General features: G+C 41.2%; 2 protein-coding genes across 9 annotated transcripts in view; both read left to right on the top strand.

The window, feature by feature from the left end:
* Positions 1-8,277, top strand: part of RABL6 (RAB, member RAS oncogene family like 6) — a 71,838-nt gene extending 63,561 nt beyond the window's left edge. For all 7 annotated transcript variants that reach the window (XM_085854321.1, XM_085854320.1, XM_085854319.1 and 4 more), the window contains exons 16-18: positions 6,031-6,205; positions 6,337-6,398; positions 6,625-8,277. In XM_085854321.1, coding sequence (XP_085710447.1) covers positions 6,031-6,205; positions 6,337-6,398; positions 6,625-6,810 — 423 coding nt within the window. In that variant the 3' untranslated portion in view covers positions 6,811-8,277. The remainder of the gene's footprint in view (positions 1-6,030; positions 6,206-6,336; positions 6,399-6,624) is intronic.
* Positions 8,278-9,269: 992 nt separating this feature from the next.
* PAQR9 (progestin and adipoQ receptor family member 9) overlaps positions 9,270-16,617 on the top strand; it is an 89,732-nt gene continuing 82,384 nt past the window's right edge. The window contains exons 1-2 of one of the 2 annotated variants that reach the window (XM_085854342.1): positions 10,548-10,624; positions 10,702-10,874. The gene's annotated coding sequence lies outside the window, so the exon portion shown is untranslated. Of the gene's footprint in view, positions 10,875-16,617 lie in introns of both variants that reach the window. The other variant, XM_085854343.1, reaches the window with a different exon arrangement.

Below are 16,617 nucleotides of genomic sequence, written 5' to 3'. Positions count from 1 at the left end.
TTTGCTTTTAAGTTTCGAAAAGTTCACGTTATTATTTAAAGATTATTCAATTTAATGTAATGCAATTTCGTAAATACACTATTTTCTCGTCATGAACGATGATCGTCCATGACGGGTGTCGCTATTGACTCAATCAAGGCACGTGATGAAATATCGGAAGTTGTTGTTTTTTGTTTTTTTCTTCTTCTTCTTCCTCTTTCTGTTCCTCTTCTTCTGGTGAAGACAAAACCTTTAGGACGCGGCTCTTAGACACATTTGTCCTTGTTTCAAATACAGAAAAAAAAATAAAAATAAAAAAAGAAGCAAAGGTTCATGAAAGAGTTGAAGAACAATGAGTGGCAGGTGCTAAATGCCGGCACCCACGGCAGCATGTCCCACTCATAGGGTCTCGAAAGGGAATGATACATTTTACATTGAGTGCTTTCAATGTTTATGTCAGTCTTTTCATTAAATAATTTCCATACCACCAAACGATTACCTGATACCGACTCCTAGTAAAGTTTTGGTGTTCACTTATGTAACCTCCAATGTGAAACATACACGTGTGATTCCTGACATGATCTAATGTCACCGGTCAAAAAAGGGAGAACCGACAATTGACTAAGCTGGAAAATAAAATGAAGTCCTGAAGGATGTTGTACATAGGTGGAAAGAAGTTAAAATGTCATTTATGATGTTTGAGAATACGAAAAGCTCCAGAGGCAGATATATATATATATATATATATATATATATATATATATATATATATATATATATATATATATATATATATATATATATATATATATATATTTGTATATTTTTGTATATGTATATGTATACGACCGTGTGTCATAAGAGGCGACCAGGGTTGCGTCAGGAAGGGCACCCGGCGTAAAAACCTATGCCAAATCATTATGCGGATAACAAAACGAATTTCCATACCGGATCGGTCAAGGCCCGGGTTACCAACGACCGCCACCGGTACCGGTGGTCAGCAGGGTACCAGTGGAAATTGTGCTACTGCTGGGCGAAGGAGGAGAATGAGACGGGGAAGGCGAGTCCAGAGGCAGTGGGAGAGGGGGAAGGGTAGAAGTGTGGAGGTGAGAGTTGGAACTCTGAATGTTGGGACGATGACTGGCAAAGGGTGAGAGTTGGCTGATATGATGGAGAGAAGAAAGGTGGACATACTGTGTGTACAAGAGACCAAGTGGATGGGGAATAAGGCTAGGAGCATTGGAGGTGGTTTCAAACTGTTCTACCATGGTGTGGATGGGAGGATATTAGAGGGACAGCGCAGGTAGGACGGTTTGGAGACAAAGTGAGAGAGGCGAGATTGAGATGGTTTGGACATGTGCACAGGAGGGAAGCGGAGTATATCGGGAGAAGGATGTTGAAGATGGAGCCGCCAGGCAGGAGGAGAAGAGGAAGGCCAAAGAAGAGGTTCATGGATACGGTGAGGGCGGACATGCGGGTGGTTGGAGTGTCAATGGAAGATGTGGAGGATAGAGCGAAATGGAGACAGTTGATCCGCTGTGGCGACCCCTAACGGGAGCAACTCGAAAGAGGAAGAAGAAGAAGATATATGTATATATTTTTGCGGGGCGGGGGTCAGGTGAGAAGATCACTGGGGGGGGAGCTATCTCTGCTCTCACCAGACTCCCCGGAATTGTAGGGCGTCGCACACGGATAATTCCGTGACGCGGCTGGTCGCTTAACCGACCGTGTATGCCAATAAGTCAACCGTGTGACCTAGGGTCCTCCCGTCTATGGGTTAATCGGGTGACCTAATTAATCACGTGATTTAATTACCGGGGAACAGGCCCTCGGTATGCCTTGTTCGAACTGGATCACTCTTCCGGATCGGATCACTTTACCGGATAGGATGCAGCCGAGCGACACTGCCAAGGACGTACCGGCTAAAAGGAACGGGTTGTTGGGAATAAAGTCCCGGCTAAACTATGATTCAGACCATGCTGGATCAATGGAAGAAAAGACAAAAACGAGCGGGGAACATTCCTCATAATAATTTATTAACAATGGGCGGGGAATGGTATGTGGCACGACCAAGGTTTATTGGGGTGTGTTGTGCAGAGATAGGGGAGAGAGAGGTGTGGTGCAGCAAATAAACAAGCAACTTACAAAACCGGACACAGAGCAGACTTAACACAAAAATAATAACAATTGATAATGATAACAATAACGACCTTCTGCAGTCTTACTTAAGCAGACAGGCACCAGGACACACACACACACACACACACACACACACACACACACACACACACACACACACACACACACACACACACACACACACACACACACACACACAGAAAACCCGATGAAGAGGGAGTATTGCAACAAGAAGGGAGAGGAGTTGAAGCTACGATCTCGGTACCTTTGTTCTTTATTGCACGGATGCGCCACCAAGACGTTTCGGTGTGGGGGGGATGCTCTGTGGTGTGGTACCCGGCAGCTGGCGCGTCATCTCTGGCTTCAGCAGCGCGTGTGGAGACCGTGTTTGTGAAGGAGGGGCTTGAGTGGAGAAGGGGCGGAGTCCAGAGTGTGTGGATGGAGTTGTAGGCGGGATCAGGTAGGCGGGTGGGGTTAACGTCGTGTGGGCAGAGACGAGGAAACATATATATATATATATATATATATATATATATATATATATATATATATATATGTATATATATGTATATATATATATGTATATGTATATATATATATGTATATATATGTATATGTATATATATATATATATATATATATATATATATATATATATATCTATCTATCTATCTATCTATCTATCTATCTCACACACACACACTCCGAGTCACATTACAGAAATTACCGTAATATCTGTGAATCAAAAGACGTCACTTGCCACGTGAACGTATTGCCATCTGCCTTGCTATAGCACAGCTAGTGAGTTACAATTTGCTCTTGGGAATGCATCAAAATGGTCAGTTCTCCAACCTTAAGCATCATCGTCATATACCTGCCAATCAGGCTATAAAAACACCACAGGCAACCTCCTGTACTTGCAATGACTTATTGTGATGGTGCTGCTTAATTGGCTTATTCAAGGACCCATTGCGTCCCAAATTGTTAGAGGAGGGGTGGTGGACACCCATTGGGCTACTCTGCCAGCAAGCCAGGTAAGGCCATGCCACCTCATCATTGTCTCACGGTACGTGCCTTGATCTCCTTCCAAGAGCTGGGTTAGTTTAATGGATTAGAGGGCCCTGGAGGGATAGCTTAATCTTGAGGCATTTAGAGGGGCAGGAGTTATCGAGTAGGATTGAGGGATTAGCGGGGCCGCTAGGGTAGAGTATGGTAGGACTGAAGCCGGCCATCCTGCCATCTGCCACTGACAAGACCATCCGCTAGCGTGTTATGTGCTGCTCACACCATCTCTGCCGGCCTCACCTGTTTTGTCTGCTCGCCGCTCACTTGTTTATTGAACCATGCCATCTGGTGAGCCATGCCATCTGCCTGCCAATGCTATTTAACTGATTTGCCACTTACCGGCTACATCATTTTGTTGGGCCATAAAGGCCAGAAGATCATCCATTGAGAGGCCACGTGGACCCTTTCTGTTGAGCAATGAAGGCCACAAAACTCCCCTTGAGGAGTGGCCATATGAACCAGAGAAACACCAAAGGCTGACAGACCCTGTAGTCACCGAGGACACATATAGTGCCAGGACCCAGGACCCTGATAGACACTGTTGGAGGAAGGAAATATGGAGGGCTATATGTATAGAATGTATTGGAACGGTGAATTCAAAATTGTTATCGTTGTTATTTACTCATTAAATTAGGATATTTGATCAAAAGATGAATACAAGGCAAGAGTAAAGAAGGTCAGCGTTTATTTCTTTGTATTTCTATGCATATATGTTTTACCATTGTAGAACAATGGCACGTTTTTTTATGTTCAGACCCCATTTTAGGTAAGCATAAGTAATGGAACAGATTAACATAAGGTAAATTAAAGTGGTATAACAGTTCGTATTTGGTGGCATATGCCTTGAATGCAATAACTTCATCAAGTCTGTGACCCATTGACATCACCATCTCTTGGTATCTTCCTGCGAGAGCCTTTACTGCAGTCATTTTCAGATGTTGTTTGTTTTGGGGGTTTCTGACTTTCGTCGACTCTTCAGCAAGTGAAATGCATGCTCCATTAGATTTAAATCAGGAGATTGATTTGGCCAGTCTAAAACCTTCCACTTTTTTTCCCTGATGAACTCCTTGGTTGTGTTGGCAGTGTGTTTTGGGTCGTTGTCTTACTGCATGGTGAATCACCACCCAATGAATTTGGAGGCATTTTCTTGTACAAAGGCAGACAAAATGTTTCTGTACACTTCCAAATTCATTTGACACTGACACTGACAGTTGTTTTATGTTTTTTTTCTTCACAGCTCTGATCATTTTTTTTGTCATAACCTGCAGTTGTTTTCCTTGGCTTACCTGGCTGTTGTCTTTTGCTAAGTACACTAGTGGTTTCTTTCCTTTTCAACATATTCCAAGTTGTATTTGCTATGTCCAATTTTTGTGCCATGGTTCTAACTGAATTCTTCTGTTGTTTTAGCCTCCAAATTGCTTGCTTTTCTTTCATAGACAGTTCTCTGGTCTCCATGTTGGTTTATATGTACTGACTCCAAAGGCAGACTCCCAAGGCAAAAGCAAAGGCTTCACATTCACCAAGACTAGACATTCACAGCTCTTTTTGGTGCGAACAATTAATGCAACAAGAAACACTCGCCAGTCATTTGTTCCAATACTTATGCTTACCTAAAATGGGGGGACTGAACATAAAACTATGCTATTGTTCCTCAATGGTAAAACATATATACATAGAAATACCAAGAAATAAAAGCTGACCTTGTGTACTCTTGCCTCATATTCATCTTTTGATCTCAAATTCAATTTTTTTGAGGATATTGCAATTATATCAAATTTGACTTCACTGTTCCAATACTTATGGAGTGCACTGCATATCAAGTTTAGGGTGGTTGGCAATATCCTTAGTTAAGAGGTAAGGCGCATCTGAACAAAAAAATGTACTGAGTCCGACCCTGCCAATTTAGGCCTAAGTCACATTTGCCACGGCGGCCGTGGGGTCTACAAAATCTATGGCCACTAGCAATTATAGGGCGGCCGCAGTATTTCCACAGTCACACAATGTAGCAGTCACATATGTTTTTATTTTTCGGGAAGCCGCACGGGGTGTTTATAAATCGTGGAGACCGAAAACGTGGGGGTGCCGTACGGTCTTTGATTTGATGTCGCACGGTGACCTTAGGGCGTTCCTGCGGCGGCCATATAATTTTCAAGGCAGACGCAAGGTGCCCGCAAGGCGAGCGCAGGGGGGCCCGACTGCGAACGTGCGGCCAGACGGATGGTAACGAGTGGGTTTTTTAATATATTTTTTACCAGTTCTTTTGTTTCGGCTTGTCGAATTGCTACGGCGAACATAGAAATGAAAAAGTTATAACTCCGCGCTGTAATTCCACGGTGACCCCTACGGCCTGTAAAATATAGCCAAACGGTGTAGGGCCACCCTGAGGCCACCGCAGAAACTCTGTGGCCGCCGCATGTTTCTGTCAATTCACAGGGCGTACGGCCGCCGTATCCTCACCATAGAGCAAATGTGACTTAGGCCTTTGTAACAAACAGACGGGAGCAGACCTAGTCTCGGGCAACGTTTCATACACGAACCTAACGGACTTGCAAAAGTCTTTTGGTTTGGCAAAATATATACTTTGTGATATTCATCTTCTCTCCAAGTTAGCTTTTCTGTTAGCCATGGAAATCAAACCCACACCCATCAGGCAATGCAACAAGGTTTTAACCACTCCACCACCAAGCCACATTTTATGTCGTGGTTGAAATTTTTTGTCTCTCATGCGTCTCTCCATTGAAAAAAAAAACTTAACCCATTTATCTTTTAATATGAAGAGCTTTTATTATCTCTATCCTGTTAATCCCTCTTTACTCCCCCACAAACCCCCATCCTGCCCCTCTCCAGGAAGAGTTTCCAACATGGCAGGAACCTTCTGATATTTCTGATAATGAAGCAGGATCCTCTTCTGCTCTCCCATGTCTGCTTGCCTCAGCACTTCCCCCAATCCATGTGGATCCCCATCCTATCCTTGATCCATTTTCCCTCGTTCCAGATGAAAGAAACAGCAGTGATGATGATGGTAAAACTATTTTGTGTTCATGGTCACACCTTGGATGGGTTTTGTTTTTATGTTTACTTCTTTTTTTATTATTATTATTTTTTAATCGGCAATATGTACCATTGCTTGGCAACTTTGTCAATGTTCCATAGACAAAGTTCTGGTGAAGGAGAAGAAGAAAAAGAAGCGAAGAGAGAAAGAGAAGGAAAAGGAGGTGAGTTTTCATTGATGGGCTTGAGAATATATATGAGATAAGAAGATATATGATGAAAGGAGCAAAGATTGCAATTGTAAACTTTTACTCTTACCATTATTTCTGTTGTTAAAAGATATAAAAAACATATATATATATATATATATATATATATATATATATATATATATATATATATATATATATATATATATATCAGTGACTGATTTTGGGATATTTATTTTAGGCTTTGGAGGACAAGAAAGGGAGAGAGCGAAGAAGCAAAGAGAGAGAAGGTTTGGGAGAGGAGGGTGAAAAGAAAAAGAAGAAGAAGAAACGGCCAAAGGGACGGGAGGAGCGAGTTGGTCGAGACATTACAGGAGAAGATGACCAATTGGGGCCTGTTGTGGGAGCAGATTATGAAGAACTCTGACTATCGAACTCTGGTGAATGTGAAATTTGCAAAGGAACGTGCAGTCAGGTGACCCAGCATTTTGAGAAAGAAATTTTACATATTTTAATATATTGCTTTTCTATCCATTGGGAAAGCTGACACGGTATTTGGAGTTCGAGATAAGACTCAGTCATCTGCTTTTTAGGGGAGGGAGAGAGGATGGGGTTGTAATCCAGCCTTGATCTCTATTTAAGCAGGTAGTGGAGATATAGCAAAGATGCTGCTGGTGGTTGATTAAAATGAGAGGGTGATGACATCCTGAGAGGAGATGTGAATTTTCAGTCATCATGTTGATTGCAAAACTGAGATCCTGCTGGATTTTTACGAAAGTGGCAGATTTTTAGATAGGACGCATTAGGTGTCCAATTGACTACGACATGACATAGTTCACACTAAGCTGAAAACTTTGTCTCTGTCATACTGTCGTTAAAGCGTCTTTCATTTGGATCTCAATGCCCATGGAGACTTGATCAGTTTGATCATCCCATTTTGCTGATACCTTTCTTTTGAAATTGAAGAATATTGAAGTTTTTGTCGGAAGAGGAGGCATGGCTTCATTTGCTGTAAAGCTTCCGGGTTTTGTTCAAAAATTCCTTCACGGTTAGCATCAAAATAATGGTTCGGTGAATGAAATGGATGAGAATCGTTCTCTGGGCATGTGTAACATTTTCTCTGTTGTTTTAAACAACTTTAATTACACATCTCATAGTCACGACCTATTTAAAACGGCATGACTTTTATTTTATGAGGGGGAAAACCCCCAATTTTAAAGGTTCTTGCTCTGCATCGCACTTTCTATGGTTCTCTTCATTAGGGGCAGGAATTTGTCACATATAAACTGCCAGCCATTTATGTAACTGATCAACTTGACTTGCATTTGAGTTGGGATCAGTTTTTGTGTTTAATTTTGTGTGTTTTGCGAAGATGTACAAATTACGTGCTTTGTCCCCAGCGTGAGAAATCCGGGCATGATATGTGGAAATGATCATTTTATGGTACAACAGCCTCTTATTTCACAATTGCATGTGGTCTTGAGTATACGGTTTTTTTCTCTTTATTTTAAAATTTGATGATAAATGTGGATGATTTGTTCATTTGGGGGCCTTTGATTATTTTTGATTTGTGGTTCCCGGCAGTGCAGCACTTGCTGAACGTTGACCAAGACTTTTAGCAAAATTGTTGCAACCAGATCTTCATATGAATCACCATGAAAGTATTTATTGTTACGGTGAGCACTCATCTGACCACACAGCTTCATGACCATTGAAATGAGGCTGAATCACATGTATTGTGATATCTCCGGCAGTCTTCATGTTATGAGAGCATGTGTTACTTTAACTTGCTCCATTTACAACAAGTTTATATAAATAAATATATATTTTGCACCAGCATCTGTAAATACATGCATGAGTTGTTTTAGCCCCAAATAAAGAGCCTCCATTCCAATGGTTTTGTATTTGGTGGGAAAGAATGGAATAACTTGTTTTCCAAGTCCTGGTACTTTATTACAGCGCGTGCGCTGTATACAATTGCACCGAATTTGAAATGTCCCCGGTGTCTACCACGTCTCCGGTGTCCCGTCCTGTCCCCCCCCCCCCACGTGCCTCAAGACAGCCAATGACGGCCGTCCGGTCGATGGCAGTGCGTAACCTCGACGGAAATGGCGACAATTGACAGAAATACCTGAGTGTTTCAATGGAAATTTGTGACACTAATGTGTTAAACATGTGAAAACCATTGAATTTATTGGTTGACGGAAAAAACCAAGAAACGCTCCTCTCATGTACGAACGAATGAAAGACATCATTTCCGCCCACCATCGCATTTCGCGCCGAACGCTGAAAGCCAAGTTCTTCTTATGCTATCATTCCTTTTGCGGCCCCCTGCCACGCTGTATCGAACGATTTCATTCCTTCTGTTATCTATAAAGGTGCTTATCACAATAATAACAAGATTTTTACATTTCAAATATTAAGTACGCTTTTTAATTGTTTTTCAACTGAAAAAGCATAAATTTCATATTTTTACATTAGTGTACTCATTTGCTTCACCACATGCGCTGTATTGAAGGATTTCACTTGTTTATTCAAAAGTTCACTCAATAATCCGATCACTAATCCAGTTGATGCTTCCTATCACTAATTCAGTTGACTATTCTACCAACCACTCCGCAAGCCCTCACTTTAACTTTCCATATTGTTACGGATCCAGGGTTCGAGTTTCGGCATGAGGGGAAGCGCTTGAGTTCCTCTCAAACACCTGGTCCCGAGGCCACCGTGCACGAAATACTTTGTGTTCCAGCAGGTTGTTAAGCAACCACGAGCATCGATTGGTACTGCCAATTCGGTAGGGTTACACTACTTTGCATGATACCTTACATGTGGATGGCTGCACCAAGGGGGGTCTCTTGCCCTTGATGCGTACTCTAATTAACTCACTGGATCAGGTGCAGCTGAGCGGAGCTGCGAGTACGCAAAAAAGAGAAAATTACGTGGGGAGAGAACTTCCCGGCTAAACTGCGTAAGGACTATGCTGGACCAATATAGGGAAAATATGTGACGAGCTGGGTACATTTATAACAAGCAGGTTTATTTATAAGCAGGTAGGCAAAAGGACATGCAATTTTTTACAAAGAACAATAAAGGACACAGGACAGACTTATCCTGGTGTTCACTTTCACAATGTTATCTTGTACTAGGACAGGCGTCATCAGAAACATATGCCGAGGAAGGTTAGGGAGCAAAGAAAGATGAGAAACGGCGAGGTGTTTGCGAGCTCTTTTGTACCTGGCACCGCCGACGGACCAATGCTTCCCAGTTGCTTTGGAGGGGATGGGGGAAAGAAAACTGGGGATGTTTAAGGTGCATGGTCGGATGAGGGGTGTGATGAGGTGCACCAAAATGCGGATGAGGTGCAGAGAAGAAAAATGGAAAGAGGTACTTGTCTGTGGAGTCACTGTGAAAAGAACGGTTGGCAGGACTTGCCCTCATGGATTTCTCTTTTGCGTCCACAGCAGATGAGATGGAAAACAAGACAGAATGTGTAAGATGATAGTCCTAATGATGTGTGAGGAAGTCTGTACGTGTAAATGTGTTTCGGCTTGGCCCTAATAAACGTGCTCAGCATGGCGCCTGAATCACTCGCTCACCCAGCGCTCCACTCTGCCTCTATGTTGAAGTCAGATAGTCGTTAACAGGCTCGGTGCTCCTCATAAACCAAACAGATCTCTGACCCAAAGGTTTACGAGTTAATGAATTTCCCGTTAACATGGGGTCGTCGGTAATCGTCCAACGAGAGTCATATTTTTGGAATTTAAAAGTAACCCAATTAATCTGGAAGAAAGAGTGAGTTTGGTTTAGAACAGATAGCTCAGAATATTTCGTGTTGCCAATGTCAATGCTCTGTTCCCCCTAGCCCCTTTTCTCTCTGGAAAACAAACTCGAGCAAAACAGATATCAATAAAGCACTATTAAAATCTTCATCGCTATCGACGGGGTTATTTTGAGAAACTACCCATGCTCTACGTTGTGGAGGCGCCATTTCACAGGAAAAAATGAGGTCCAAATGGCAACTCTGTGAAATAATACTGGTGATAAATATCAGAGTTGCCTTTGGTGGGTGGGCTCGACATTTTGACTAGATCAAGTGTAGTCCAATCACAACCCAGATAGGAGGGGTGGGGTGATCGGCTAGACTTTGGACCTAGTTAGTTATTATGAGTCAATCTGATTCTATCCCTAACCCTAATGCCACGTGGATAATCAGCTTGTGCTCTGCGATGGCTTATTTACGGGTAAGAAACAAATTTATATGTTGTTTTTATGCTTTTAATCTGAACATTTCTTCGACTGACAGTGGTGCTTCTTCCAGCGAGGCAGTTGGCGAAGAAGGCGAGTTGTCCGGTGGAGAAAACCTTTCTGCCACATCCAACATTTCAGGAGACCAAGGAGACGATGCTTCCGCAACCGCGGAATCCACCCTGGATAGGTTTCGAGTTTCAGCTGCTAACCCTCTCCCCTCAAAAACCATCCAGGAGCAGCCAAGTGAGCCTGATTTTTTTTTTTTTAATCAAAAAGAACCCATATCAAAAAAATTGCATAATTCTGGTTGCTAGACCATTATTCCGATCAGGTTGAAATTTAAAAGGTATACTGTATTCCACTTCACTACTAGATCATAATTGTGAAGTTTCACGTCGATTGGTGAAGCGGTTCAAGAGAAATGATTTTTAAACATTTTTGCCTAATCCATTATGGCTGCCAGTCCATGTGACCTATTAATTATTCGTGAATACCCTGGTGTCCGCAAGGCTTAGGGAACATTTGTGTGAAGTTTCCCCCTCGATCTTTCCAGCCGTTCTGGAGAAGATTTTTTTTATCGTTTTAGGGTTCATCCAATATGGCTGCCAAACCATGTGACCAATGTGTGAACATTTTGTTCCTCATGGATAGGCGATCACAGCTGTAAAGTTTCGCGTTGATCTGTTCAGCCATTTCAGAGAGGATTTTTGAAGATAAAATATATATATATATATATATATATATATACATATATATATATATATATATATATATATATATATATATATATATATATATATATATATATATATATATATATATATATATATATATATATATATATATATATATATATATATATATATATATATATATATATATATATATATAGCTGCCGAATCACGTGAACGATGACATCAAATTTTTTTTTGTGGAATAATTTATCCCAAGATGGCCCTCAAAAATGTTAATGCTAATCTGATGTAGTGTTTTACATATGCAATTATGACATTATAATGAAGGCACCTGTGATGTCATTTTAATAAATCAGACTTATTCGCCATGAGAAGTACTTGCAATGTGCCAAGTTTCAATTTTTTCCTTCGTGCGGTTTTAGAGATATAAAGGTCCAAAGTTTTTCCAACATGGCCTTTGTGGACCTCAAAAATAATTGGCTGCCAACATGACCTATGATGTCATAATTATCAATAAAACATTCTACGTGAGTAGTCACTCCTGTGATGAAAATTTCATCTCAATCCTGCAGGCAGTTGCAGAGAAAAACACTGAAGTTTGGTGCGGACAAACAACGAACAAATGAAATATGTATAGCACGAAACTTGTGAAATCCAGAAAACAAATTTTACCTTAAAAACATTTGTTCGTTGAATTCAGTGATCTGTTATGCAAGTCCTTATCAAATTTCAAGTCAATAGGATGTAAATTGACGATTTTTCAGTTGAGAAATGACGATTTTAGAAGTTTGACCTTGAGTTGACCTTTGACCTTTTGAGCTAAAAAAAAATAGTTGGTTTCCCAATTCAGTAATGCACGATGCAATTGCTGTTTAATTTTAAAGTCAATCGGATAGAAAATGACGATGTTAGAAATTTGACCTCAAAATCAATTTGCTTCTCAGTTCCCATCGTGTGCTGCCTTTTTGGCTGCTGGCTACATCATTGATGAGGGGCGCAGCTATGCTGCTGATGCCCCTATTACCAGTATACTAGTGCTCATTTTGCTGACCTCAGAAGGATGACAGGCTGAGTAAACCCTGGTGTTAATTCAGTGGAAAACAGGGCTTGAACTCAGGACCCTAGGATCCCAAGCCACCACCCTAACTGCAAAGCTAACACCAGGCTATGCTTCTCGGTTGAGACTACCTCGACAACTTGGTGAAGTTTCGTGAAGATTGGATTAAAATTGTGATCTGTAGGCGATTGACAAACAAACAGACAGACACAATAACAAGACAAGAAGAGGTCGTGAAGAGCATGATACTTGCAAAATCCACAAAACAAATTTGACTTCAAATATAATTGATGGTTGAATTCAATGACAAAATATATAACTCCTCTTCAAATTTCAAGTCAATTGGATGAAAATTTACAATTTTAGAAATTTGGCCTTTGTGGACCTCAAATATAATTGGCTGGTTGAATTCAGTGACCTGAAATATAAATCCTCTGCAAATTTCAAGTCAATCGGATGAAAATTGAGGAATTTATAAATCCCACCGAAGTTGTTGACCTTTGGCATATGTTGACCTTTTGGTCCATGTTTACCTCAAAAATAATTGGCTGGTTGAATTCAGTGACCTGAAATATAAATTCTCTTCAAATCCCAAGTTAATTGGATGAAAATTGATGATTTATCAGATGAAATTTGATGATTTTAGAAGTCTGACTTTGAGTTGACTTTTGACCTTTTAACCTCAAAAATACTTATTTTCCCAATTCAGTGATGGACGATGCAAATCCTGTTCAACTTTCAAGTTAATAGGATATAAATTGACGATTATTCAGTTGAGAAATGACGATTTTAGAAGTTTGACATTTGACCTTTTCATCTAAAAAATAGTTGGTTTCCCAATTCAGTGATGCATGATGCATGATACAATTGCTGTTTAATTTTAAAGTCCATCGACAGGTATGCTGAACTTGATCATGAAGTACTACCGGTCCAGTTGAAAATGTTCCATCAGAATTTCCACCCCCAAACTGTTTTTGATGCTCGGGCAGGGAGAGGGGGGCACTTACTGCCATGTCGCCTGATATGAGGCATCTTTTCTACCAGGTGGAGAAACTTCACCGGCTCCTGCTTGTTTGCTCTGTTCATTCGTGCCAAGCAGAGTGCTCATTCAGTTCTCTCCATCGGCTGAAAACTTGGCTCCGAAACACCATAGTACAACTGCTGTTAAATTGAGCAGCTGCATGCCACGTACATAAAGAATGGACAGATGAAGTTGATGGACAGGGGATAACATGAGGATTCATCAACAGGACAGAAACTCACCGCAACATGTTTGGGGCTTTTTAACATGGAGTAAACACTTTATACATCCAAGGGAAGGTGGACATTACATTTAACATCATGTGTATTTTTGTGTATGTTGACTGTCACAGCAGTAATGATAACTGGTACCTACACCCCTTGCATTGTTTTGTTCTTGATTTTTGCAGCATTAGCACTAAAATCTTGTGAGACAACTCCCCACAATACCTGGTCATCCCTCCCAATAGTGCAAAGAAATCACCACCACTGGCAGCATAGATAAGGAGACAGCTTGGTCCACGGCTCATGGTTCCTTGCTGTGGTTAAGCTTGATGCTTGATTGGTGGCAGCATGGATCATGAGACAGCTTCCCAGCTGTGATCAATATTGATGCTTCAGGACCAGGAAGAGGTTCCGTTCGGGATTGGGGACTTGCAGGTGGTGGTGGCTGTGTGCTTGGGTCATGGGTCGCACATGTACATGCATGATTGTGATTTGTGTACATGTGCATGTTATTGTGAACACAATGTGTGTAGTGTGTTTCACTCATGTACACACACTATGTGTGACATTATACAGATTATAAACACAAATATTACACACAAACGTAGGTGGATACTTTAAGACCTGGTAGGTGTCCATTCCATCTCTTGAAACCCACCCACGTGTCGAAGTAATAGTCAACAACAGCAATTTCCATGCGCGCGCGCACGCACACACACACACACACACACACACACACACACACACACACACACACACACACACACACACACACACACACACACACACACACACACACACACACACACACACACACACACACACACACACACACACACACACACTGTTCGGAATAGCTACAAATCTTATCTATCTAATCTTATTCTTTCATATGGGAACATGGGACAGACACTTGACAGACAAGGCACAAGGTTAATGAGACAGAAAAGATTGGAGAATGTAATCTGAGCCATGGGTATGGATGTATATTTTTTAATTCTCAGACCCAGCTTTCACCACATAGACACGTGGGACATGAGCAAGGATGAGGGAGTTGAGTGGACAGAGGTGAAATGCTGTGTGTGTATATATATATATATATATATATATATATATATATATATATATATATATATATATATATATATATATATATATATATATTTATATATCCACACGTGTGGTCATTCTTGGTTTTTTTTTATTGGATCTGAGGCTCGTGGAGGAGCTGGCATGCACACACCTCACACACATGGTTGGACAAGCAGACGAATACACGAGACAACACAGGACTGGTAAACGAGACAAACAACTACTGAGCACGTGGGGAACACCCCCCTTGGGAGGGGATATTATTCGTCTTAATATTGTTTTGTAATAACATTAATATTTTGCTATTAACATTGGTGTAATTATTTTGGTTATTCGAAGTGGCCTTGGAAAAACGCCACGATTAGCTGTTTTAACACGGATATACACCTAAGCACAGTTTTCGCCGAAGGGGGAAAACCCCCTTGGGGGGGAAGGGAACTGAAGTTGCTGCAACCTCCATTGTGTGACCCTGAGTCCTGTCAAGTTTGGTTGAGATTGGAGAAGTAACGACCATATGTATTACGGTCAAACAGACAGACAGACACCAAATTGCGTATTTTGTTACGATGATGATGATTTCTACCTTCCCTGAAGAGCCAAAGTTTGACTCGGCCACCCCTCCACACATCCATTTAAACACAGAGTTAACTCAATGTCACCCCCCAGTGGGCTCGGCTTAGCCCACTCGACCCAGTCATTGAGAATGTGTCATCCCAGACGAACTTCACTCGTTAAGTTGAGGATGCTGTTGGTTTGCAGATAGGTAGCAGGTAAAGGTGTATTTGCTGGGATCGATGAGAATGATTAACAATGTCCGTAACTTTGTGTTTGTGTACTTCAGATGTTGGGATGGGACATGATGGTACATTGTGATGGGATGGGAGCAGTGGAGCACTGGACTTCTTCAAAGGGGCAGCAAAGGTATGCTTCAGTTGCTCAACTCTCCAGAGTTCATCCTTCTGATCCTGCTCACCAAAGAGAATACAAAAATCACAACAGCCGATACCCATGGTGTTTGTTGGAGTTCCACATGCCAGGCCTCAAAAACCCAATGTAGTCCCATGTACTGGATCCCAAGCCGACAACCACACTGCTTTTGGAAGAGTGACGTGCTCATCGTGGTTTACCTGCTCCCTCCCACCTGCCATTTTTCGTTAAGGATCCCGACGGGATACGTTTGTTCGGTTACCTGGTGATGTCTGCTCTTTGCCTGATATGCATCATGTTTACTCCTCCGTTGAGTTTAACCTAATTTTTTATCCTTGGGTTTATTTACACCTGCCTGTGTCATGTATGTGCTTTCATTTTGGATACCTTAATGGTTTTGGCCCTTGCAGGTAATCCTGAAGGGCCTCCCTGGAGGCATTTTCACCCCGAAGAAGTTTCCCCAGATGGTTGAACCAGGAACCGTGCAGCCATGCAACACAGAACATTTTAAACCATCTTGGTTATGGATATTTCCACGGATAAAGATTGATCATTTCCACGGATAAAGATTGATCATTTCCACGGATAAAGATTGATCATTTCCACGGATAAAGATTGATCATTTCCACGGATAAAGATTGATCATTTCCACGGATAAAGATTGATCATTTCTACGGATAAAGATTGATCATTTCCACGGATAAAGATTGATAATTTCCACGGATAAAGATTGATCATTTTCATGAATAAAGATTGATCATTTCCACAGATAAAGATTGATCATTTCCATGGATAAAGATTGATCATTTCCATGGATAAGGATGGATCATTTCCACGAATAAAGATTGATCATTTCCACGAATAAAGATTGTTCATTTCCATGGATAAAGATTGATCATTTCCAGGAATAAATATTGATCATTTCCATAGATAAAGATTGTTCATTTCCATGGATAAAGATTGTTCATTT

The sequence above is a fragment of the Eptatretus burgeri genome, chromosome 14 (genome assembly GCF_056783735.1).
Source record: "Eptatretus burgeri isolate ZD-2024b chromosome 14, Ebu_testis_v1, whole genome shotgun sequence".
Classification (NCBI taxonomy): domain Eukaryota; kingdom Metazoa; phylum Chordata; class Myxini; order Myxiniformes; family Myxinidae; genus Eptatretus; species Eptatretus burgeri.
The sequence above is the reverse complement of the archived record's forward strand: the minus strand, read 5'-3'. Positions and strand labels throughout refer to the sequence as shown.